This window comes from Ahaetulla prasina, chromosome 2 (assembly GCF_028640845.1).
Source record: "Ahaetulla prasina isolate Xishuangbanna chromosome 2, ASM2864084v1, whole genome shotgun sequence".
NCBI classification, from domain to species: Eukaryota; Metazoa; Chordata; class Lepidosauria; order Squamata; family Colubridae; genus Ahaetulla; species Ahaetulla prasina.
This window is the reverse complement of record NC_080540.1, coordinates 218,709,326-218,733,818: the sequence shown is the minus strand read 5'-3', so window position 1 is coordinate 218,733,818 and position 24,493 is coordinate 218,709,326. Positions and strand designations below refer to the sequence as shown.

Genomic DNA, 24,493 nt, shown 5'->3' with positions numbered 1-24,493 from the left:
GAGGCTATTTTTATTTTGATGGATATATTGCCATAGTAAAGTGCTTTAATTGTTTTTATGTAACTATCCTGTCTAGGATGACTTTAATACGGCAAAATAAATTGTCTAACTCTAATTAGAATCCCACATGTTTTAAATAAAATTAGTGTGGTTTGGAGGGTGGGTTACTTTTATTGTATGTATGTTATAGTAGATATGGTGGTTTTTTTTGAGGTAGCTGTTTTTAAATAATAGTGTATGAAGAAACTAACTCTTCCAGGTCATTAAATTTTCTTTCATGTTCAAAGTTTATTAAATAACTCAGAAATTTCTAATGGCTTCATTGTAGCTATATATAGGCATATGCACGATTGTAATGAGCAGCGACACGATACGTAAGAGCAATATGAAGAAAGTGAAAAATCAGTCATAGGCATTAGACTTAAAAACAGCCCACAGATAAATTGATAAATCACCGACACATCAACAGCTTTTACACACCACTGTCTGAAACCGAATCTTCCTTATTTGTAATGCGTCTTCCTCCTCTTCCCGGGCATGCTCAGAAGCAACAATGTAGCCAACTTGCCCTTGTGTGAGTCAGGGCGACCGAATAATCGCTACTGAGTCTGCGCTGTATATACCACGTCTCCGGCCGTGGGACGTTGCTGCGGGGTTTGACAAGAGGGATCTCGAGTGAACGCAGGTGAGCGCCTGTTTCGGCCTTAAGAGGCTGCTTTCGGTTTGAAAGGCTTGCTTCGAACGCTGCCGATCGTAGCCTTCCAACAATGGATCCAGTAGAACGGCCTCTGCAGAGTTAGGGGGTGGTTGTGCAATTGGAAAGTAATTTAAAGTTTTTAATTCTCCTGGATTGAGTTGATGCATGCCTCACGTTTTAAGAAGGAAACAGACTCGCCTAATTCCCTAACTCGGTCGCTGCAATTTATTCTAATCTAAGGCAGGCTTCCACAAGCTGAAGTCCCCCATCAGTTGGATTTCCTAATTTTTATAATCTCCATGCAGAATGGCTTGGCTGTCTGGCAATGGTGGAGTTGCAGCCCACCATTTCTAAAAAGCTGAAATAATAGAGGTTTAAACTCTATAAGGCTTTGCTGAGATTTGTAACGGTTTAGCAGTTAGTTCACTACTGGGGAAATTACTTATCTACTTGTATGTAGTCCTTGTTGCATTTAACGACTACCAGTCTTTTGAAACTATCATGTTGCTTTTTAAAAAATGTTTAGAGTTGTGTATATAAAATTTGAAATTAATTTAAAACCACTGCAACATGAATAAGACCAATTAGAATTATGTAACAAACCTAAGACGCTACTAGAACAGATCTTTGGATTATTAGATCAAAGCGTGACTCAAACCAGTGCTATTTCAACTTGCTTGGCATTTTAAAGAGGCAATCCCTGGTAACTTGGCCGTTGGTACTCTTGTAGACATGCTCTACAGTTAATGGAGAAGTTTAAAGGTGGTGTTAAAGCAGGTATGATAGAAGCATACTAGTGGATGCTGGTCTGATCCTCGGTGCCATTACATGCACTTGGTCCCTTAGCTCCAAACTTGCTCTGTGAAGATATGAAGCAAGGTTCCTGATGATGCAGTAAACCAGGGGTCTCCAACCTTGCAACTTTAAGACTTGTGGACTTCAACTCCCAGAATTCCTCAGGCAGCAAAGCTAGCTGAGGAACTCTGGGAGTTGAAGTCCACAAGTCTTAAAGTTGCCAAGGTTGGAGACCCCTGCAGTAAACTGTTGTATTCTTCAGTTAATACATGTAGACTGTCATGTTGATTTATGGATAAAACTCAGTTGATGCAGACACTTTTAAGTCTGAATGTTTCATATACATACCAGTTAACATTTTGAATGATATTGCAGAGTACTCACCTCTATTCATCTGGTTTTTCATACTGTAAACATACAATGCCTTTGCCAGTGTTCTTGGAGCAATAGGATTGACAACATGCAGCCTGAAGATGATAGATGTTTGCTGATACAAAATATATGACATGATTAAGAAATAGAACAATATTACCAGAAAGTTAAAGCAAAACAAAAAGTAATATATAGTGGATATAAACAGTCTATATACCCCTGTTAAAATGCCAGATTTTTATTTATTTTTATTTCCCCACAAGATAATTTTCAGTTTGTTTTTTAATTGATTGTACATTTTATGTGTTACGAAGATGGAAACAATTCTGGTGATTTATCTTGGTCTGATTTTCTTATATTTCGAAAACCTGGCATTTTAATAGGGATATAGACCATGGTTGTCAAACTCGCGGTGTCACGTTGCCGTCACATGATATTTCATGATGTTTTTTCCCTTCGTGGAGCTGGGGTGGGCATGGCCTGCATATGATGCATCTGGCCCACAGGCTGCCAGTTTGACACCCCTGGTATAAACTTTCTGTATCTACTGTGATAATCTAGGATCTCAGGCAAAAAATCTGACTGGATTAAGAGAATTTTGACAATGTATTGATATTACAGAAGAGTAATTATAAATAAATAAGATGGTTGAGTTATTCAGCTGGTAAAAATCAGAACAGATCCTCCCCCGCCCCCCAAAAACATCTTGTTAATAAGGCACTTCAGTAAGTAGCTCAGTGGCTTTTGTGGTATACTGTATGGTTAAAGGATTGGGCTAAGGATGGGAAATTAGGTTCAAATTAAATATTTATTTGTTTAATTAGTAAGCTGACCATCTCACTTTGCAAAGCATCTCTGGGTGGTTTACAAATTGCTTACAGATTGCTAAATGGTTCACTAGCAGTCTCTGAGCAGCTTACATTTCAAAATTGTTGTCAGGGTAAAATCAGGGATAGTTCTGGTATGATCCCTTCTTGATCTCCTAGACAAAGACAAGCAGGTACTGGTTTAAATAGAAAGCAATAGAAACAAATTAGCAATTATTTTAAGTTGCAAAAAATCTTACTATATTCTATATTTTCAGCAAGAAGAATAACTTTTCTCAGTTGTTTGTTTTCAACAAAATCAACCTATAGTAGTTTGGAAGATTGTTAGGGCAGCAGACTAAGCTTTCAAGACTGTTTCAAAAAAAGATCTTCCAGTAGCTCTTCATCTATAGCTGTACATTTGAATGTTCTCTCCAACTTGTTCAGAGAATGGTTCATACCCAATGTTGAGCAAGATTCTTTATCTAACAAGCCATAATGTTTTATTTTATTTATTTATTTATTTTATTTTGTCAAGCATATATAAGATAACAGGTAAAAGTATAAATATAATTTGAATACACGAAATGAGTAAGAGTAAAAAGGAGTATTAAGACACACTGGTGCATTTATGCACGCACCTTACAGACCTCTTAGGAATGGGGTGAGGTCAACAGTAGACAGTTTAAGGTTAAAGTTTTGGGGGTTTGGGGAAGAAACCACAGAGTCAGGTAGTGCATTCCAGGCATTGACCACTCTGTTACTGAAGTCATATTTTCTGCAATCCAAATGACATCTCCCTTCTAGTCCTTTAGTGCTTCGGTGTATGTGCTATGCTCACAGCAACATACGTACTGGAAAAACATCTTCAGTTCCCGCAATACGTCTACAGCACTCTTTCTCAAACTGATGTTCCCAGATGTTTTACACCATGATGTGAATATCAGCTGCTGTGCAACATACTGGGAATTTGAATGAAAATCCAAACCATCAAGAGGGCACCAGAGTAATAAAGGCTGCCACAGACTATAATGGAAAAACAGCTCTTTTTAAATATTGCAGGACAAGTACACTCAAACATTCAAGAAAGTCAACAAAATTGTTGAGACCCATAATATGTCAGTTTATATATGCCAAAATAATACTAATCATTCTGTGGCTAATGTCAGAAATATTAAAATGATACGCAAGGATGTTACAAAGGAAAATTCCAGCATACAGCTATAATATAGAAACTGGTTCCTCTCACCATAATGTAACCATTTATCTCGCAAAGGTGCTTGCTCAAAAGGCAGCTGGACTTTACTTTTTCCTTGAAGACATTTTGCTTCACATCCAAGAAGCTTCTTCAATTCTGGCTCAGTCAGTACTGAAGAAGCTGCTTGGATGAGAAAAAAAAAGTCCAGTTGCCTTTTGAAAAAGCATCTTTGGGACAACCATAATTTGGGTGACTGAGAATCTCCATAGACAACTGCTTATGTCTATTTCAGATCTTTAAATATGCTAAACCAGGGGTCCCCAACCCCTGGCCCTTGGCCCACCACTGGACCATGGTCTGTTTGGAACCAGGCTGTTCCAGTGGCTGGCCAGTGAACATACACGCAGCTCAACTTGCACGACTGGTGGGCTGGTTCCCCTCCCCACCGCTGGGTCACCAAGCCATAAAATTTGGGGACTGCTGTGCTACACTATGTGCTCTTAATTTAAGAAGATTATTTAGACTTTTGTGGACCCTCAATTAAATAATTTTTATTCAGAGTGCTTAGCCATAATTTGGTTAGTTTCACATAGGCTTAGTGTAAATGTATAAACTCAAATTTTTGGTTTATGTTTAATCCCTGCAGTTTATTCAGCAAATGTGAAACCAAATCAATGATGAGGTTGACATTTTATATCTACTTTTGTTGTTTCAGAAGCTCAATTGTCTATAGATTAATCAAACAATGTCTGAAGAAATCAGAAAAAGGCTTGATTTTCCTAACACGCTTATACAATCACAGGTGAGAAAGCTTCTGTTTGGTGTGTACCATGTATGGCCTAAATACATAGATTGATCCACACATAGGCACTTGTACTTGTTGAAAAATAAATTCTTTACATGAAACCTCTGGGGAAGAGTTTTGAGTACGATGTCTTCAAAATGATGAGACCCTGCTTTGCTGCTCCTTACCATCCCCGTTTCAAATAAGTATTTGACAGCCTGGAGTATTGCCAAAGTGTCATTATGGACTGGGTGAAAAAGAGCAAGCTGCTGTTTAATCCAGCCAAAACAGAGGTTCTGTTATTAAATAGGAATCAGAGATTCAGATTCAGATCATTTTGAAGTGGGCTGCATTCTCCTTGAAATAAGAGATTCATGGATTCTGGAGTGATTCTTCATTGTCAGCTGTCACTGGATTTGCTGATGGCATCTGCAACAACTAATGTACTGGCAGTGTCCCTTCTTGAGCTACTTATGGTAAATTTGATGACATATCCATGTCTTGTCTTGACTAGTACTGGAATATAGTAGGCTGTTTTAGTTCTACCTGGTATAACTAAAAAGCTGCATTTGTCATTTGCCTCTTTTGAAACAAAAAAGAAAAAAAAATTTCCTATTTTAAAGCAACATTTTACTAGACGATTGCATCTAGCTAATTGTGGCTGGTTTTAAAAAAATAAGAGAGATAAAACAGATTAATATTTGAACCACAAAAATTACCAGGAGTATCGAAGAAAATGGGAAATTTTAAAAAATGCAAGAAGGTAAGGGGAATAGTGGAAAACTGCTTGTATACTGTATATTGCTAATATATTAATATATTACTACTAATATATTGCTATCAGTTTCATGGAACTGTCCTAGAAGTCACTAGGAGCCGAATTTGATTACAAGAGTATATGTAATAGTTTGCTAATTCTTTCATAGAGAAGTATGAAATAGATTCTGTTAGATCAGAACTAGTAGTCTTTCTGTTGCATCATTCTACTTTTCATAATGGCCGTCTGGCAATTGAAGCACAATAATAATGAACTGACAGATAAGCTCCTAACCAAAACTCAAAATCTCTTGGTCAAGAGATGCAACTGCACCAGGTTCCTTTAAACCATTTGCTTGGTTTCTACACTGTAGGAACAACAGGTATGCTCTTGTGTGGTTTGTTTTAATTAGTGAGAGCACCCATTATGTCAGCGAAGAAACATTCTTAAGAGAAGATATGGGTTGATGTCAGGCCTTCTTATTCCTTCTGCTGATTTATGATCCTGTTAACTCAGGGATGTCAAACTGGCAGCCCGTAGGCCAGATCCGTCATGTGCAGGCCACGCCCACCCCAGCTCTGCAAAGGGAAAAAACGTTATAATACATCACGTGATGGCAATGTGACGTCGCGAGTTTGACACCTGTGTGTTAACTAGAACTGTTCATTTTTCAAATATTAATGCTGTTCCTGAAAGTATTTTTCACTTGCACTTATTTTTAGGAAAATAGATCTTTGCCTGTATTCATTGGATAAGGTTGGGCATCTTGTGGTCTTTCAATTGATATTGTAATACAGCTTAGCACCACTGATTTCATTAGTTTACTCTGCTGGGATTAAATAACTGTCTGGAGAACTAAAGGAAGCTCACATCTACTCAAAACTGTTGCCTGGATAATTATATTTTAGTAGATGTATGACATATATATATTACAAGCAGCTTGATACGTTTTCATATATCTATCACGTTTTCATATACTACCTGTCTGACTTATTGACACTTTTCTAAATAAATTAATCAGAATGTATTTAAATTTAGAAGGTGAAAAACAGCCTTGTACATGCATTAGCAGAAAGGTTAGGGAGATAGCATTTGTTTATTTTAAACCCCATGAGGGAGTCATTCCTTCTTATTAGGTGTAAATATACAAGATAAAATGTTTTTAAATGCCTCTGAAGTGCTTTCTTATAAGAAATTCTACTTTCTTAGTAGAACCACTAAATTCTTAAGGAAGTGTAGAACTCAACTGGCTATTTATTCTGTAATGACAGATCACAATATTCCATATACTAAGCAAAACTTTTTCTCATTACCGGGAACAGTTATTAAATTATTTTTTAAATGAGGTTAAGGACTTTCTCATATATGTAATTCCTAAGTAAAAGCCCATGTGCTAATATTTTAATATTAGTTTTAATATGTTTTTCCTATGCTTATTCAGGTAGGAAGTTCTGATCCACTTGTATTGACAATCTAAATGGTTGTGAGTAGCCATATTTTTAGCTTCGAGATATATCTCAGAATTCTCTGTGAAGATAAAGAGAATATCAAGTTGCTACTATTGAATTGTGTTTGATAAATTATTTCCCCCCAATATAACCTTAGCCTTCATATTGTTGTTTAACTAACATAGCAGTGTGTGGTGGGTAGGATGTGGTTGCTGCTGGCTGCAATAAACATCATAGTTTAATGATTTATGTTTATTCACAGGCTGTGGGCCATCTTATTGCTGCAGTGCTGAAAGAAAATGTTTTATCTAACAAGATCAGCCAGTCCAGTAACCAGGTTTGTGACTTTGCTTTCATTTTTCTTTCCCCCATTGCCCTGACAACTGCTTTTGTGGTGCAACATGATTGAAATTCAATTCCGGTAACTTTCACAGCTAGAGGATAATCTGGAGGATAATATATGACAAAGGGAAAAAAACCACTAAAATGGTGTAACAATATCAGACTGTCTAATGATAATGATGCACTGTCTGGAATGGGTAGATTCATGCACAGCATGAATACTAACATTTTATGAGGCAAGAAAGACTTTGAACTGCTCTCTGGACTGCTGGTATTTCTCTTACTGAAAACGTGCAAACTATTTTTTACAATTATGATGAAATTTTAGCTCTTTGTTATAACCCGTATCAAGAATTAAGGGAACCTACAGGTAGTCCTTGCTTAACAACCCTTTGTTCAAAGTTATGACAGTGTTGAATGATACAAGCCTGTTTCTTGAAGTCACAACCAATACAATGTCCTTGCGGTCATATCATCAAAATTCTGGTACTTGGGATGTAGAGTGCAGGACAGCTTGCTCACCCTTCCACCCATTGCAGCAGCCATCCCTCACCTGGCTGCACTTTAGTAAGGCCACAGCAGCCACTTACTGGCCTGTAGACCTGCTTGTGAACTGCCTAGGACTTGTGACTTCCTGCTAACATGGTCATAAGATTTTATACTTTCTGATTGCACCGCTTAGCGATGGAAATTCTGGTCCCAATTAACAGAAGTAAGTAAATAAACAGCAAAACGGCATATCCAGGTAGTCATTTGACTTACAACCACAACTGAGCCCAAAATTTCTGTTGTTAAGCAAGACAGTTTTTGTGAGTTTTGCCCCAATGCATGACCTTTCTTGCCACAGTTTGTTAAGTGAATTACTGCAGTTGTTAAGTTAGTAACACATTTCTTAAGTGAATCTGGCTTCCCCATTAACTTTGCTTGTCAGAAAGTCACAAAATGTGATCACGTGACCTTAGGACATGCAAACATCAAAAATACATGCCAGTTGCTAGGTGTCCAAATTTTGATCATGTGACCACAGGGATGCTGAAATGGTCATAAATGCGAACAAATGGTTGTAAGTCAAGGACTACTTGTATAGAAATTTGTTTCATTTTCCTCAATTGTTTGTCTTGACAGAGAGATGCTGAGATTTGTAAAAAATCTGTAATGTAATTGAAAAAAAGATTTTCAAAAGATTTGCGAAATCTAGCAGTAGATTATCTGGTCCTGATATAAAATACATTTTCCTACTCCATTATCTTTTTCCTCATGTTTACTTTGTATAATAGTTCATTAGATTTAAATGGAATAAAACTTACATTTCTGAACTGAAATTTAGAATTGTTGGAGCTAAAACTATTTCTTGCAACTTTACTTACTTAGTGCTTGATCACTTTATATCTGGATTTCATTCAAGAGACAGAGACAATATACATAGAATTCCCTCTTCCTGCTTCCCTTCTTTATTTATTTATTTATTTATTTATTTGATTTTTATACCGCCCTTCTCCCGAAGGACTCAGGGCGGTGTACAGGCAAATAAAAACAGACAAGACAATATTATATAAAATGCAAAATTAAAAAACTTATTATAATTTGCCTAAAAATTTAAAATATATAGAAAACTAAAACCCCATTTAAAATTAATAAAAACTATAAAATCTATAAAATTTAAGCCAGCCCCGCGCGAATGAAAAGATGTGTCTTCAGTTCGCGAAAGGTCGAAGGTCAGGTATTTGGCGAACCCGGGAAGTTCGTTCCAGAGTGTGGAGCCCCACAGAGAAGGACCTTCCTGGGGCCGCCAGCCAACATTGCTTGGCGGACGGCACCCTGAGAAGTCCCTCTCTGTGAGAGCGTACGGGTCGGTGGGAGGCATGTGGTAACAGCAGGCGGTCCCGTAAGTACCCAGGCCCTAAGCCATGGAGTGCTTTAAAGGTCATAACCAAAACCTTAAAGTGCACCCGAAAAGCCACAGGTAGCCAGTGCAGTCTGCGCAGGAGCGGTGTTACATGGGAGCTACGTGACGCTCCCTCTATCACCCATGCAGCTGCATTCTGGACTAACTGAAGCCTTCGAGTGCACCTCAAGGGGAGCCCCATGTAGAGAGCATTACAATAATCCAAGCGAGAGGTAACGAGCGCATGAGTGACTGTGCACAAGGCATCCCGATCAAGGAAGGGGCGCAACTGCCGAACCAGGCGGACCTGGTGGAAGGCCCCCCTGGAGACGGCCGTCAAATGGTCTTCAAACGACAGCCGCTCACCCAGGAGGACACCTAAGTTGCGCACCCTATCCTTTGGGGCCAATAACTCGCCTCCAACAGTCAGCTGCAGCTGCAGCTGACTGAATCGAGATGCCGGCATCCACAGCCACTCCGTCTTGGAGGGATTGAGCTTGAGCCTGTTTCTCCCCATCCAGACCCGTACGGCTTCCAAACACCGGGACAGCACTTCAACAACTGCATTGGGGTGACCTGGGGTGGAGATGTACAGCTGAGTGTCATCAGCGTACTGATGGTACTTCACCCCAAAGCCACTGATGATCTCACCCAACGGCTTCATGTAGATGTTGAACAGAAGGTTCTTAATAACCCTGTGCAATAACTAGAACTTAGAAAGCATGATGGACTCAAAATTATGTCAAAATCCATAGCTGACAGCGGACTGGAATCTCAGTCTTCTCAGCACTAACTCCTTTTTCATTCTCAGCATTGTTTTCATGGATATTGTAAAGCTCATTAGAATATAAGTATGCAACTGAAAATGAAATAATTAACCGATCATGGGCTTTAAGTTTTGTGGACATTCCACTATATACGGAAGTGGATTTTTAAAAAATGAATACATACCATACATATAAAAGTGTAGCAAACTGTAAACTATCTACTAGATATCTTTCTGAGTATTAAATGGTAACATGTCTTTTTTTTTTAATTAAGAAGGCCAGAAATGTTGTCCTCTCATAGAACATTTGCCTGAACAGTTTCACCTTTGAAACAAACTTTTTATGCTTTGGTCAATTCTAAATGAGGAGAGTAATAATTGAAGTACTGGTTTGCATTAGGAACTGCAGTCCATAACCAAATGTGTTTGCAACCCATTGACTGATTTAAATGGCTAGGTGAAGTTAAGCATTTTTAAGCTATATTTTTAGAAATACCAAATATTAAAATTGCAACAGGATAACTACCCAGCCATCTCAGGATTAAATTACAGATTTTGATTAAGTCAAAATTAAATGTCAAAAGATGCCAGAAACTTACATTCCAAATGCAAAAAAAGAAAAAAGGGAGAAAAATAACATTTTTATGAGGTACTTCCATAATGAATAAAAATGCCTTTTTAATATATTATTTGTTTCCCACACTGTCCTGAGAGAGGTATTTGATGTTCAAGCCATGCTCCAATGTCTTATACAACTACGGTAGCAAAAGCAGGAGTCTTCCATGTCAACAGTTTCCTGTATCACACTGGTACATTTTACTTAGTTTTGAGTTCAGGAACCCATCTGAGGTAAATTAATTATACTGTATATTCAGCAAGTGAGGAAAGAATCGAATATTCTTTAACTTTCTCTGGTTTTGCTCAGATATCTATTGAAGTAGAATAGCTGTGAGAACAATAATTGAATTTATGAGTTATTGGTCCTGAATAACGGAGCTCGTTTCTCCTCTCTCTTTGATTCCAGACCCCGGCGTTAAATTTGCTCTGGGAAAAGTCCTGCAGTGACAATATGATGGTTCGGACAACCTGCTGTGAGGCTCTGGTGATGCTTGTTAAACAAGATCATGCAGAGTTTAGCTACATTCTTAACACAGCACTCAGCCTCATTCCTTCAGCCAGGTGATGGTCATTTACTTTAATTAACGATCATCTTTTTTGTAGTTCAGAATCAGTGATACCATCTTGTAAAAAAAAAAAAAGGTAGGCTTGTCCCAGGGGTGGGTTTTACTTACCTTTACTACCGGTTCACAACGGGAAGCTTCTGCGCATGCGCAGATCCTCAATGATGATGTCTGGGTTGGTGGGTGGAGCCTCCCTTTGGTTCTCAAGAACTGGACAGAACCAGTTCTAGCTTGACCCTGGGAAAAACGTGAAAGAGCGATTAATGGAGGAAGGAAGAAATGAGCTATTAAGGTAGAAAAAAATTATACAGGTTGTCCTTGACTTATGACTGCAATGGAGCCCAAAATTTCTGTTATTAAGTAAGACATTTGTTAATTGAGTTTTGTCCCGTTTTATGATCCTTCCTGCCACGGTTGTTAAGTAAATCACTACAGTTTTTAAGTAAGTAACCTGGTTGTTAAGTGAACCTGGCTTCCCCATTGACTTTACTTGTTGGAAGGTCGCAAAAGGGGAACACATGACCTTGGGACACAGCAATGGTCATAAATATGAACCAGTTGCCAAGCATCTGAATTTTGATCACATGATCATAGGGATGCTGCAAAGGTCATAACTGGGAATACTGGTCATAAGTCACATTTTTCAGTGCCGTTGTAACTTTGAATGGTCACTAAACAAACTGTTGTAAGTCGAGGATCACCTGTACAATTCTGAGACAGAGGAAAGCATGAGAAAGATGCAAAATAACTTTACCCTGGTTTTGTTTAATATATAATACAACAGAGAGAAACTTGGACAGGTTTTTCTAGATCCTGTTTTTTACCTTATTACAATAAAGAACATTCCAGGAATCCTTGCTGTTTCTGTAACTTGACCTGGCCTACCTCGCAGGACTGACACCTCTGCTTTTTTCTGCTCCGGTGTCCCTCACTTCTGAATGTCCAAATGCTAAATAGTGATGGGGCTTCAAAATCAAGCGGTCTTCCCTAATCTCTGGAACACCCATTTCTCATTTATTTATTTTTTTGCCATTCAGAGATTCTCTTTGCAGGTCTTGGGCCTGGGTAAAATAACAATGCTTTTCCTCCAAGAAAGCTGTCAGGCATGTAACAGTTTCCTTATAATGCTCAAAGGTATTCTTAGCTTTGTTCAAACATTTTGCTGTTGTGAATGAAAACACTACCAGATACTTTTTTTTATTTTTGCCATTTCTTTTGAGACTTCAGTGATCTTATTGAATTGATACAGATTCAGTGTTCATGATGTCTTTGCTCAACCCAAATCCAAACAGATTTTTTGGAAGTTTGCCAAAGCTAAACATGTTCCTTGATGTTCTTCCTCTTTTCTCGTATTCTTAAATTGGAGTTAGATAAATGATGTAGCAGAGTAGTGTAGCAAAAAATAAATAGGTAAATGATGAAAAAGAATAATTACAATGACGCTGAAGCTTAATCACCTACAGATTTTTGCTCTTTGCATAGAGGTTGTTTTATTGCTGAAGGCTAGTAATTTGGTTTTCCACCTGTACCGTATTATAAGGTCACTGACCCTCAAAGTAAGAGATTCTATGATTTGTACCATCAAAACATATTTCTACATTCTAACTTTCACAAAATTACATTTTGAACGTGCCTTGTTTCAACTAGTAAAAGCAATACATCCCTTTCCATCCCCAACCCAGCACAAAAAAACAGCAATCTCTTTTTATAAACACTACCAAAATACTTTATTAAACTCTAGCTGTGTATTACCAGCATATAATGTACATCAGGGTATGGTTTAAAAATATAATCCAAGCTCCTGAAGAGGGTTAAAGAAAACTAGGTTACTTGTCAAAGTAAGAGCTGGAGTTAAACTAAATAAGAACAGGAAAACTAAACAATTTCCGCAATACCTTTTTGAGCATATTTTCAAGGAGAACATCAGGAATTGCTTGCAAATCCTGAACCTCATTGACAGAGAATCAGAGAACTATGGATTTAACATAACAAAGTTGTTAAGGAGGAATTGAAAAGACATTGCCAAAGACAAAGAAACAAGAAATGTTGGCTGTCAGAATAGAACATGGAAATTACCAAGAAAAGAAGCCAGAGCCAAGAAAAACAAAATCTCAAGAAGAAACTTATCAAACAATTTCAGAGTTGTTAGAAGAGACAAGAAGCAGTACTTCTATAAAGATACTGTAAATGGAAACACACATAGAAATCAAGGAAAGTTCCAAAATATCTCTGAACTCTAGAAGTAGGTTCTAACCTCAAACTGATATGTTAAAGGATGCAAGTGGATTGATTCAACTGATTCAAAAAAAGATGGAATGAATAGCCTTAAATACTGAAGTTGTCAATGTCCAAGGTATTATAGAAGGTATTTACAAGAACCTCTAGTACTAGAAGATGAAATTAAATCAACACCCAGTCTTTACCTAGTCAGAAGGTGCAGAAACCGATGGAATACTTGCTGAAATATGGCAACCAACAGAAGAAGAATCAGTAATGATTCTCCTGTACGCTGCTAAGAGAGTCCAAAGCAATGGGTTGTTAACTTCATCTGATTGGCCTGAGACTGAGTTGAATTTGTTTAAACACACCTCCTCTTCCTGTTTAGCTCCAGTTTATTAACTCAGTCGGCCATAGAGAGACTACCTCCTTTAGCTCCATTGCTTTTGACTCTTTTATCAGCTCATAGGACTTCAATAAATTAGGAAAAATTCTTAAAAAAAGTTTTAAAGTGCCCAATTGTTTTTTCTTGACTGCTGGGAGCCGGAGCGGCAAGGAAAGAGGCTCGCGCTTCGTGCGCAGCCCAGCGCCGCTCAGCTGAGCCGCCTGAAGGCCGGCGGCCATTTTTTTCACATTCCAAGCCTCTCAAGCCTCGTAGAATCGCCGGTTTGAGGAACGGACATCGCTGGACCTCACCAAACTGTAAGTGGAGGCCAGCGGAGCGCAGGAGAAGCCGTGGTGTCGGCTTCGCGCCTGCAGGGGTGGAGAAAAAGATCCGTGGTGTCGGAGGCTAGTTCCCCCTGCCAACGCTGCAGTAAAAAGGGCGCTATAGGAGCAGTGGTGCCTGCTTTGCGCCATTTGGGGACCCCCCCCAAAGCAACCCCCCATGCAGCCTTTGAATGCTTTGAATCCAGCTGTGGTGTCAGCTTGGTGCTAACTGGCCCTTATTGTTTGATCTTATTCCAGGATTCTCAGATCAGGGCCACTATATTATTTGGGCATATATTCCAAGGCCTCTGATAACCACTAGGCCTCATTTCCAAGATGGCAGATCGCAGCAGATCTCCTTCCGGGCTTCTGCCTCGCCCTCCCAAGGACACCTTACTAGCGTGGCTCCTCCCCCTCACAAGAGCAGATCCAAATCAAGGGCTTCTGCCACCAAATCCAAGTCTTCTACTTCTCTCCAAACCTCTGCTGCTGCAGAGAGATGCCTCAGAAGACAACGGGCCTTGGATAGGCAATTTGATAAAGCAAAACAAAATTAGCAGAGGAAGGCAGGAAAATTCTGTTCCACTAACTGAAGATTCTCCTCTATTAAATCAGCCTGGATGGTCTCCCACTATCCATAGTGGTTCAGGAGAAAACCAGGAAACAATTTGTACAGTTTTTGGAGATTCTTCTAGAGCCATGCCTGAGCCCCACATCAGGCACCTTCTGCCACCTTCACTCCCACAGCAGCGGGAGTCTCCCACAGAGAGGACAGTAATCCTGCCATTTCTCAGGATATACGTCATCTTATCATGCAAACCATTTCTCAAGGCATTGACAATGCCTTCACTCAGAGAGGTTTCCCAGCTCCATCTCCTTCGGGCAGCTCTGACCAAAGACCCCATTCTGGTAGCCACCCACCCCGGCTATGCGCTGCGCTACGCTCTCAACCCCTTCACACCATAGTGAGGACTCCTTTTTGGGGGAGGAAGACATAGCAGAGTATAATCTGTCTGAAGACGAAGAGTCTGCCCCAGACAAACCTGCTCCCACCGGCCTTTTTCGCCATGAGCTTTTCTACACATTACTACACAAGGCAAAAGTTACGGCCAACATGGGGGTTGCCTTACGCCAATCTGAGGGAGCTTCAGATCCGTCAGACCCCAACAAATTCCTCTTTACTGAACCAGTCTCAGAGCAACGGGTAATTCCTTCACCCAAGCTCTTCTTGGACACCATCCAACGTCAATGGGGTCACCCTGGTGCCATTCCTACTCCTAGTGGCTCAGACAAAAAGATGTACATGACGGATCAAGATCTTGAGGACCTCCTCAAGGTTCCTACCGTAGACACCCCAATTGCCACCTTGGCTTCTTCCTCCAACATTATACCTTCAGATGCAGCAGAAGGTCTCGAACGGAGGACCGCAGAGCGGAACTCTCCACCCAAAACCCATCAAGCGGCTGCCTGGGCTATCAGATCTGCCACAGCAGCCTCTTTCTTTGCTAGAACCTCTTTGATATGGCTCAGACAAATGCAGGAGAGGATTCCTCAGGATGACTCGATTACATCAGGACATAAATAAATTGATAGCGGCTGCTGAATACACTGCGGATGCCACCCTTAATTCTGCAAAATTTGCATCCCGAGCCCTTGCCTCCAGCATCACCTCCAGGAGGCTGTTATGGCTCAGACAATGGCAAGCCGACATGAAGACCAAATGGCGGTTAGCGGCTGCCCCATTTAAGGGTGGATCTCTCTTTGGTGGAGCCCTAGACCCTATTTAGTTGAGGGTAAAAAGAAAAGTAAGATCCTTCCCTACGTCTCCAGACGTTCAGATAGACGTCCTTCTCTTCCTTACCGCAGACAGCCTTTTCGCACCCAGGATCCCGGGTTCCAATCCCCGGCCTATCAACGTTCCTTCCAACCTCCCCCTGACAGGTTTCAGGACAGACAGTCCTTTCGTGACAGGACCAGGCAATCCCAGACCAGACGTCCCTACCGTGGATCCGGCTTCCGACCTTATCGCAGGAACAAATGACTATCCCGGCCAGGATCCCATCGGCGGTCGTCTCACCAAGTTCGTCCCTACCTGGTCCCACACGACAACCGATGCCTGGGTACTGCAAACCATCACCCTTGGTCTCTCCCTCGAATTCAATTCAAATCCTCCGAGGAGATTCATCCAATGCCAGATTCCCAAAGAACCCACCAAGAGGGCTCAAATGGAAGACGAGATTCAACACCTGTTGTCCATCAGTGCCATAGAACCGGTTCCCATGCCTCACCAGGGGACCGGCTTCTATTCAATTCTTTTCCTAGTGGACAAAAAATCAGGCGGCACCAGAGCCATCTTAGACCTGAAGCAACTGAACCTTCACATCAAATATCGCAGATTCAAGATGCACTCCCTCAATTCAATCTTAGGAAGCATCAGAAGAGGGGACTATCTAACATCCATTGACCTCAAGGAGGCCTATCTACATGTACCCATCAGACCTGCCCACAGACGCTTTCTCAGGTTCAGTTATGTATGCCGGAGCCCATTTTCAATACAGGGCCCTGCCCTTCGGTCTATCTTCCGCTCCTCGTACCTTCACCAAGATTCTGGATGCTGTGGCGGCCCACCTTCGCACAATTCCAGTAAGAATGCAATGTTACCTGGACGATATATTGATTCTGTCGTCTTCCGCCCAGCAGGCGTTACGGGACTTACAGGTAACAATTCAATCCCTACAGGATCACGGCTTTTCGGTCAACAAAGCAAAGAGCCATCTAGTGCCTACGACCGAAATTGTCCATCTGGGAGCAAGAATCAACACCAGATCCTGCCAGGTGTTTCTTTCCCGAGACCGTCTCCTCAACTTGAGAGACACGACAAAAATGGTAAAGGCACTCAAGAGAGTTCCACTTTCACTGCTCTCACAGTTATTGGGAAAGATGGTCTCTTGTCTGTCGATCGTGCCCTGGGCACGTCTTCACTCACGACCCCTACAATGGCTTCTCCTCCCCCATCAAAGAACAGGCAACAGCCATAACGAAATCAAATTCCTCTGCCCCAAAGGTCAGAAAGTCTCTACAGTGGTGGCTGTCTCCAGCCCTGACAAAGGGCTGCTCATTCCAGGAACATTGCCGTCTTGTCCTCACCACGGATGCAAGCCTCTACGGCTGGGGTGCCCACCTATCAGACCAGGTAACTCAGGGTCGCTGGTCCCCCAACGACCTCAAGAACGACATCAACTGGTTGGAAATGAGAGCTGCTCATCTAGCTCTCAGGTACTTCCAAGCGCAGCTATCAAACCATCATGTGCTACTGCTGACGGACAACACTACCACAAAGGCCCATGTGAACCGTCAAGGAGGCACCCGATCCCGCATATTGATGAAAGAGGCTGCAGCCATAGGCCTGTGGGCAGAAAAACATCTTCTCTCACTACAGGCAGCCCACATATCCGGAGTCGCCAACACACAAGCGGATTGGCTGAGCAGGACGACCATCGATCAATCAGAGTGGCAACTGCATCCGGATCTGTTTCTCACAATCACGATCAAATTCGGGCAACCCATAGTAGACCTCTTTGCCAGCCCGACCAACAAACAACTTCCAAGGTTCTTCTCCAGGTTCCAAACCCCAGGAGCAGAAGGAACAGATGCCCTACGATGTCAGTGGCCCCGGGGCCTTCTTTATGCCTTCCCCCCGACTCCCCTTCTGCCAAGGGTCATACGAAAGATCTTGGAACAGAAGGCAGAAGTTCTCCTCATAGCCCCTTACTGGCCTCGACGGAGTTGGTTTGCGGATCTGGTGAGCCTGTCCATCAATCCACCTCGGCGAATTCCACGGATCAGATTTCTCCGCCAAGGAGCCATTCTCCACCCAGAACCTCAATGTTACCAACTAGCCGTCTGGCACTTGACAGGGAGATACTAAGGAAAGAAAAGCATTCCATGGGGGTCATCTCCACCCTTCTGGCTTCTAGACGCCCATCCACAACGCGTATTTACGAGGCCACATGGTAATCATTCCATCGCTGGTGTCTTAGACATCGAATAGAACCTACTTCTGCCTCCATTAGACATATCCTGCAATTCCTCCAGGATGAATTGGACAAGGGTTTAGCCACCAACACCATCCGCCGGCAGGTTGCAACTCTTGCCACTGTTTTATTCTGTGACGGGACCTCCACACTTTCTCAACACCCCCGTATCCGACGTTTTCTGAGGGGAGCTTACAATCTTCGACCGCCTCCGGTACACAGATACCCTACCTGGGACCTAACCCTTGTCCTTCAGAAGCTTACGTCTTCCCCTTTTGAACCCTTGAGCTCCTCCAGTCTTAAGCTCTTAACCTTTAAAGTCGCCTTTCTCATAGCCATAACCTCAGCCCGCAGGATCTCCGAGATCGCTGCCCTTTCGGTCAGGAAGGACTTATTGATTATTCACTCTAACCGAGTCATTCTCCGATTAGACCCTACCTTTCTTCCTAAAATAAACACAAGCTTTCATAGGTCTCAAGAAGTCATCTTACTGGATTTTGTCCTCATCCCAAGCATCCATCGGGCGTCGATGGCACACGCTGGACGTAAGAAGGGCCCTGCGTATTTACCTCAACAGAACAGCTCCTTTCAGGAAGACAGAATCCCTATTTGTTTCCTTTCAACCAAGGGCTCTGGGCACCAAAGTCTCCCCATCCACCATAGGCAGGTGGATAAAAGCCTGTATTTCCATGGCCTACGACCAGCAGAAACACCATCTTCCAGGCCGCATCACTGCACACTCCACCCGCAGCGCGGCCACCACAGCTGCCTGGGCCACCCAGGCCTCTATCTTGGACATTTGCAGAGCAGCCACGTGGGCCTCTCCTTCGCCATTTATTAAAAACTACAAGATGGACCAATTTGCCTCAGCCGAGGCCTCATTCGGACGGAGGGTCCTGCAGCGAGTTCTTCCTGTTGCTGAGTCTTCCTAATCTTTCCTTTCCCGCCCTAGGGATATTTAGCTTGGGTATATCCCATTGCTTTGGACTCTCTTAGCAGCGTACAGGAGAAGGAACATTGGCTTACCTGAAGGTTCCTTCTATGTACGCTGCGTGAGAGTCCAACCCCTCCCTATTTCACTTATTGTTTTTGTCTATATACAGGAGGCCGGAGGTTATAGTTCCGTTTTTTTCCAGTTTTCAAATTGAGTTCGTCTCCTCCAATACCGCTTCTTCGTTAATAAACTGGAGCTAAACAGGAAGAGGAGGTGTGTTTAAACAAATTCAACTCAGTCTCAGGCCAATCAGATGAAGTTAACAACCCATTGCTTTGGACTCTCACGCAGCGTACATAGAAGGAACCTTCAGGTAAGCCAATGTTCCTTCTAACCAGGCTATTAGCAAAATCAATGAAGATTCTAATGAAGCAAATCTGGAGGACAACACAGTGGCCAACAGATTGGAAAATTTATATCCCAATATGAAAAAGGAGACTTAACAGGGTATGCAAACTATTGCACAATATCCTTAATTTGATATGTCAACAAAATAGTGCTTGAGATCATCCAATGCAGATTGGAGCCCCACATGGAAAAAGAGATGCCAGATGTTCAAGCTGACGCTAAAAAATGCTAAGCCACAAAAGATATTGCTGAGCACACTGAATAATTAAGAAAGCCAAAAAAATACCAGAAAGAAGTTGGCATCTGCTTCGTTGATTTATAGAAAGGCTTTTGATTATGTCAACATGTGAAACTCTGAAATGTGCATTAAAAAATTGGGAATCCCAGGACAGCTCATTGTCCTCAAGCAAAATATATATATACATACATACATACATACATACATACATACATACATACATACATACATACAGAGAGAGAGAGAGAGAGAGAGAGAGAGAGGGAGATCAGGAAGCCACAGTATGGATAGTACATAATAAAACACATTGGTTCCAGGTCAGTAAAGGAGTGAGACAAAGTGTGGCGGATAGGGAATGGCCTTGAAGGGCAGTTGGGAGGTAATTATTAGATAAAAGGAGTACCTGCATCAAGCGAGTAACTTGGTAAGCCCATTCCCTAATTCAGTGGATAAAGGGAGAGAGGGGGAAGCATGTTCAGACTTGCAATTGCAAGTCTGCAATGTTACTATAGATTTTACAATAAAAATAGTTTCTCAGTCTGATCTACCTTATAGATCTTTCCCTTCATTTACTCAACCCATATCCTGAATATATATTAAGGGAATTTGGATTGAAAGCAGATGAATGTGTGAATGTGTTACTTTGGAGGAAGAAATATCAGTAACCTAAGCTGAAAATACAAAGGATCTCCAAGCTCTAGTAATAAAAGTTTAGGAGAAAAAATAGAAATTAAATTAAATATAAAGAAGATTAAACAAATGACAACAGCTAGAACAACCCTCCTTGACAAGATATCTAAGTGGTAAATAGCTTCTGCCTTTCAGGATTAACAATCAATCGTAAAGGAAGGAGCAGTCAAGAAATAAATCATAAACTAGATAGACCAGCTGCAAAAGTCTTTGAAAGGATGTTCAGATGCTGTGATGTGTTTATACTCACAAAGATCAGAATAGTGCAAGAAATGACATTCCCTGTGGCACCCTATGAAAGCAAAAATTGGACTTTGAAGAAGTAGAACAGGAAGAGAATTGCTGTTTTTTAACTTTGCTGTTGAAGAAGACTCCCGGGAATATCGTGGACAGCCAAGAAAACAAAAAAGTAGATCATCAAACAAATCAACCCAGATATTGCACTTGAGGCTGACATTATCCTAGTTTAGATTAATTATGCAAAGAGTGAGCTCTCTGGAGAAGGCTGTAATGCTGGGAGTGAAAGAGAAGAAAAGGACAACTGGCAGAAAGGTAGATGGACTCAATTACAATGGTGATTTCTATACCATTGGTAGATCTGAAGGACTAGGTTAGGAATAGGTTGTCATGGACAAAATTTAGATGATTGCTAAGAGTAAACACCAACTTACTAGTACATAATCAAATGGGCCGTAGAAGGTGACCTTGATCGAAATATGCAAGCTGTTTCACCAAAGTGATGAGGAGTGAAATAAAAACTTAAGTCCACAACAGAGAGCAAATATATGAAAGGGGCTCAGAAAGACACCACTCCCTAATTCACCGCAGTATAAGAAGAGGGACGATATATAGCACAATCAGAAAAAGTGGATGCAAGGAGCCAGTCAAGACTTTGGGTTCCCCCTCTCTGTTGACTTTTAGAAGACTGAGGACAGTATCCATTTTGTCTTAGTTATCAGTATGTTTTTTTCCTTCAAAAGGACACTGGGTTCACATACTTCCTTTTCCATACTTTTGGAAAAATATTAACTGTTTTTCAGCTATTAGAAACCTTTGGATTGGGTGAATTTTAAAACACTATAGTATGTGAATTTCCTTCAAACCTTAGTGAAAGAAGTTTTAACAGTAAGTTTAAGATCTTTTAAAATAATTATGGAATAAACAGCAAGAATGATTAAAACTTTGATTTTAGAAAGTTAAAAACAGACTAAATATCCAGATAAATTTACAATAAGATTTTGGAATTATTTATAAAGAACGCTTCCTATGTGAAAATTCTTTTTTTAAAAAAACAATAAGGGAAGGTTTTAAAAAATGGATACGAAGGGAAACTAGGAATTAAAAATTACAATTAAAGGAGAAAAACACATAAACTCAATTTACAATTACAGAATGAAGCAAACTATTTTAACATTGGACATTTTGAATAATATTTTTGAACAACGGTCTGAGAAGTTAATTTTAAGTATAGAGGTGTCTGCCTCTGTAGACAGACTGTATCTAAAAGATTGATGTAAGTGATGCAAGTTCTACCTGACCAAGAGTTGGACTGAGTTGAAAGTGGATTTCTATAAGAATGACATGAAAAAAGATGCTACACTAGACATGCAAAAACTTTGGCTGATGTCTTAACAATTAAAAGGGATATTGAAACAGCAAAAGGAAGAGAGTGACGTGGATAGTTTTTCTATATTGGATTTATAAAAAGTGGTTTCTTAATGTTTTGAACAATTTTGTATAAGGAACAAAGAAACAATCAGGTTCAATGACATTAATAATAATAATAATAATAATAATAATAATAATAATAATAATAATAATAATAATAATAATAATAATAATAATAATAATAATAATAATATTTTAATTTGTATACCGCCCTTCTCCCGAAGGACTCAGGGCGGTGAACAGGCAGATAAAATATACATACATACAATAATTAAAAACATCCCTTAAAAAACTAATTTAAATGCCCAAAATATTAAAAAACGTACTTCCCCATAAAATCACAGAATTTTAAAAACCCATCCAATAAAAATAAGAATCAGGCTAGTCCAGCCATACGGAATAAATAAGTTTTAAGTTCGCGGCGAAAGGTCCTAAGGTCAGGTAATTGTCGAAGTCCGAGGGGAAGTTCGTTCCACAGGGTCGGAGCCCCCACAGAGAAGGCCCTCCCCCTGGGGGCCGCCAGTCGACACTGTTTGGCTGACGGCACCCTGAGGAGTCCCTCTCTGTGGGAACGTACCGGACGATGGGAGATAGAAGCCGGCAGTAGACGGTCCCGTAGATAGCCCGGTCCTAAGCCATGGAGCGCTTTAAAGGTGGTAACCAATACCTTGAAGCGCACCCGGAAAACAACAGGTAGCCAGTGCAGTCTGCGCAGGATAGGTGTTATATGGGAGCTCCGAGACGCTCCCTCAATAACCCGCAGCCAGCGTTCTGAACTAGCTGAAGTCTCCGGTGCTCTTCAAGGGAGCCCCATGTAGAGAGCATTGCAGTAGTCCAGGCGAGAGGTAACGAGCATGAGTGACTGTGCATAAGCCATCCCGGTCCAGGAAGAGATGCAACTGGCGGATCAGGCGAACCTGGTAAAATGCTCTCCTGGAGACGGTCGCCAAATGGTCTTCAAAGGACAACCGACCATCCAGGAGCACGCCCAAGTTGCGTACCTTCTCCATCGGGGCCAATGATTCACCCCCGACAGACAGCCGCATCTGCAGCTGACTGTACCGAGGTGCCGGCATCCACAGCCACTCCGTCTTGGAGGGATTAAGTTTGAGCCTGTTCCTCCCCATCCAGACCCGTACGGCCTCCAGACACCGGGACAGCACTTCGACAGCTTCACTGGGGTGGCCCGGGGTGGAAAAGTACAGCTGAGTATCATCAGCGTACAGTTGGTATCTCACCCCAAAGCCACTGATGATCTCACCCAGCGGCTTCATATAGATGTTGAACAGGAGGGTGAGAGAATCGACCCTCGGCACCCCACACATGAGGCACCTTGGAGTCGATCTCTGCCCCCTGTCAACACTGCTCATGTCCGATCAGAGAGGTAGGAGGAGAACCACCGATAAACGGTGCCTCCCACTCCCAACCCCTCCAACCGGCGCAGCAGGATACCATGGTCCTGGTATAATAATAATAATAATAATAATAATAATAATAATAATTATTATTATTATTATTATTATTATTATTATTATTATTATTATTAATATCGTGGACATTTATTATTATTATTAATATCGTGGATATTACTTGAAGGGACTAAAGATTGAGATTGTTGGAATAAAAGGAAGGAATATAAAGTAGGTTTATTGATCAAGATTGAACTAAGTAAGTTGTTAATAGACTTTTTGCCGACATCATGACTGACCCTTAAGGATCTCTGGTATATGCACATATGACCACATATGTTATATCTTCAAAGAGGATATTTTCAAAATTAAGGCTGTCTTCTGAAAATGCCTAAGAGATAATTTACTATGTAAAACTGAGCACACATAGCTATTGGAATCAGAGCAAACCAAATGAAAAAGTGGTATGTTGAATTATGTTTTGATCCTGCATTAATGACATAAGTTGCGAAGTCCTTTCAAATTAAACAGTGGTGTTAAGAGACATCATGAAAATTTTCTCTTTTTGTAGAAATCTGTTGATTGAACATGTATTTTTACTGTGCTTTTGATAGGAGTGTCCAGGGCTTGATAAAAATCATTGTTAAGCTATTACAGATGCAAGCCTTGAAGACATCGAAAAATGAAGAACAACAACAGCTTGACTTATATGCAATTAGGTATGCCTTAAATCAGTCAAATTTGGCATGTTGTTTTGAATGGTAACATGATTAACATTGCAAAGACCAAGGATTCTCATTACACTGGAACCTCTGGTCATGAATGCTTCTGAACAGGACCAAATCGGGTTCCAAACAAAAAATTCACAAAAGTTTTGAATCTGGTCACGAACACATACTCGGATTGCAATCAAGCACGGCCATAGCCAATTTCCCCTTCTGCACCATTTTTTTTGTAAGTGCCAAACAACAGCAACCTTGAGTGGCCGCTGTATTACTCTGTTTCCCCCAAAATAAGACATCCCCTGATAATAAGCTTAATTGGGCTTTTGAGTGCATGGCAAAAAGGCTAAGCACTTATTTAAGGATTAAAAAAAAATTTAAGACAGGGTCTTATTTTTGGGAAAACACGGTAATTTTGCATTAATTTTGGTTAG

The 24,493-nt window shown here is 40.9% G+C and overlaps 1 protein-coding gene across 3 annotated transcripts in view; it reads left to right on the top strand.

Moving 5' to 3' along the window:
• The first annotated feature begins 613 nt into the window (after nucleotides 1-613).
• FOCAD (focadhesin) overlaps nucleotides 614-24,493 on the top strand; it is a 165,498-nt gene continuing 141,618 nt past the window's right edge. For 2 of the 3 annotated variants that reach the window (XM_058165712.1, XM_058165711.1), the window contains exons 1-5: nucleotides 615-685; nucleotides 4,584-4,670; nucleotides 7,120-7,194; nucleotides 10,875-11,029; nucleotides 23,952-24,056. In XM_058165712.1, the coding sequence (XP_058021695.1) occupies nucleotides 4,614-4,670; nucleotides 7,120-7,194; nucleotides 10,875-11,029; nucleotides 23,952-24,056 (392 nt within the window). In that variant the 5' untranslated portion in view covers nucleotides 615-685; nucleotides 4,584-4,613. Of the gene's footprint in view, nucleotides 686-4,583; nucleotides 4,671-7,119; nucleotides 7,195-10,874; nucleotides 11,030-23,951; nucleotides 24,057-24,493 lie in introns of all 3 variants that reach the window. The other variant, XM_058165713.1, reaches the window with a different exon arrangement.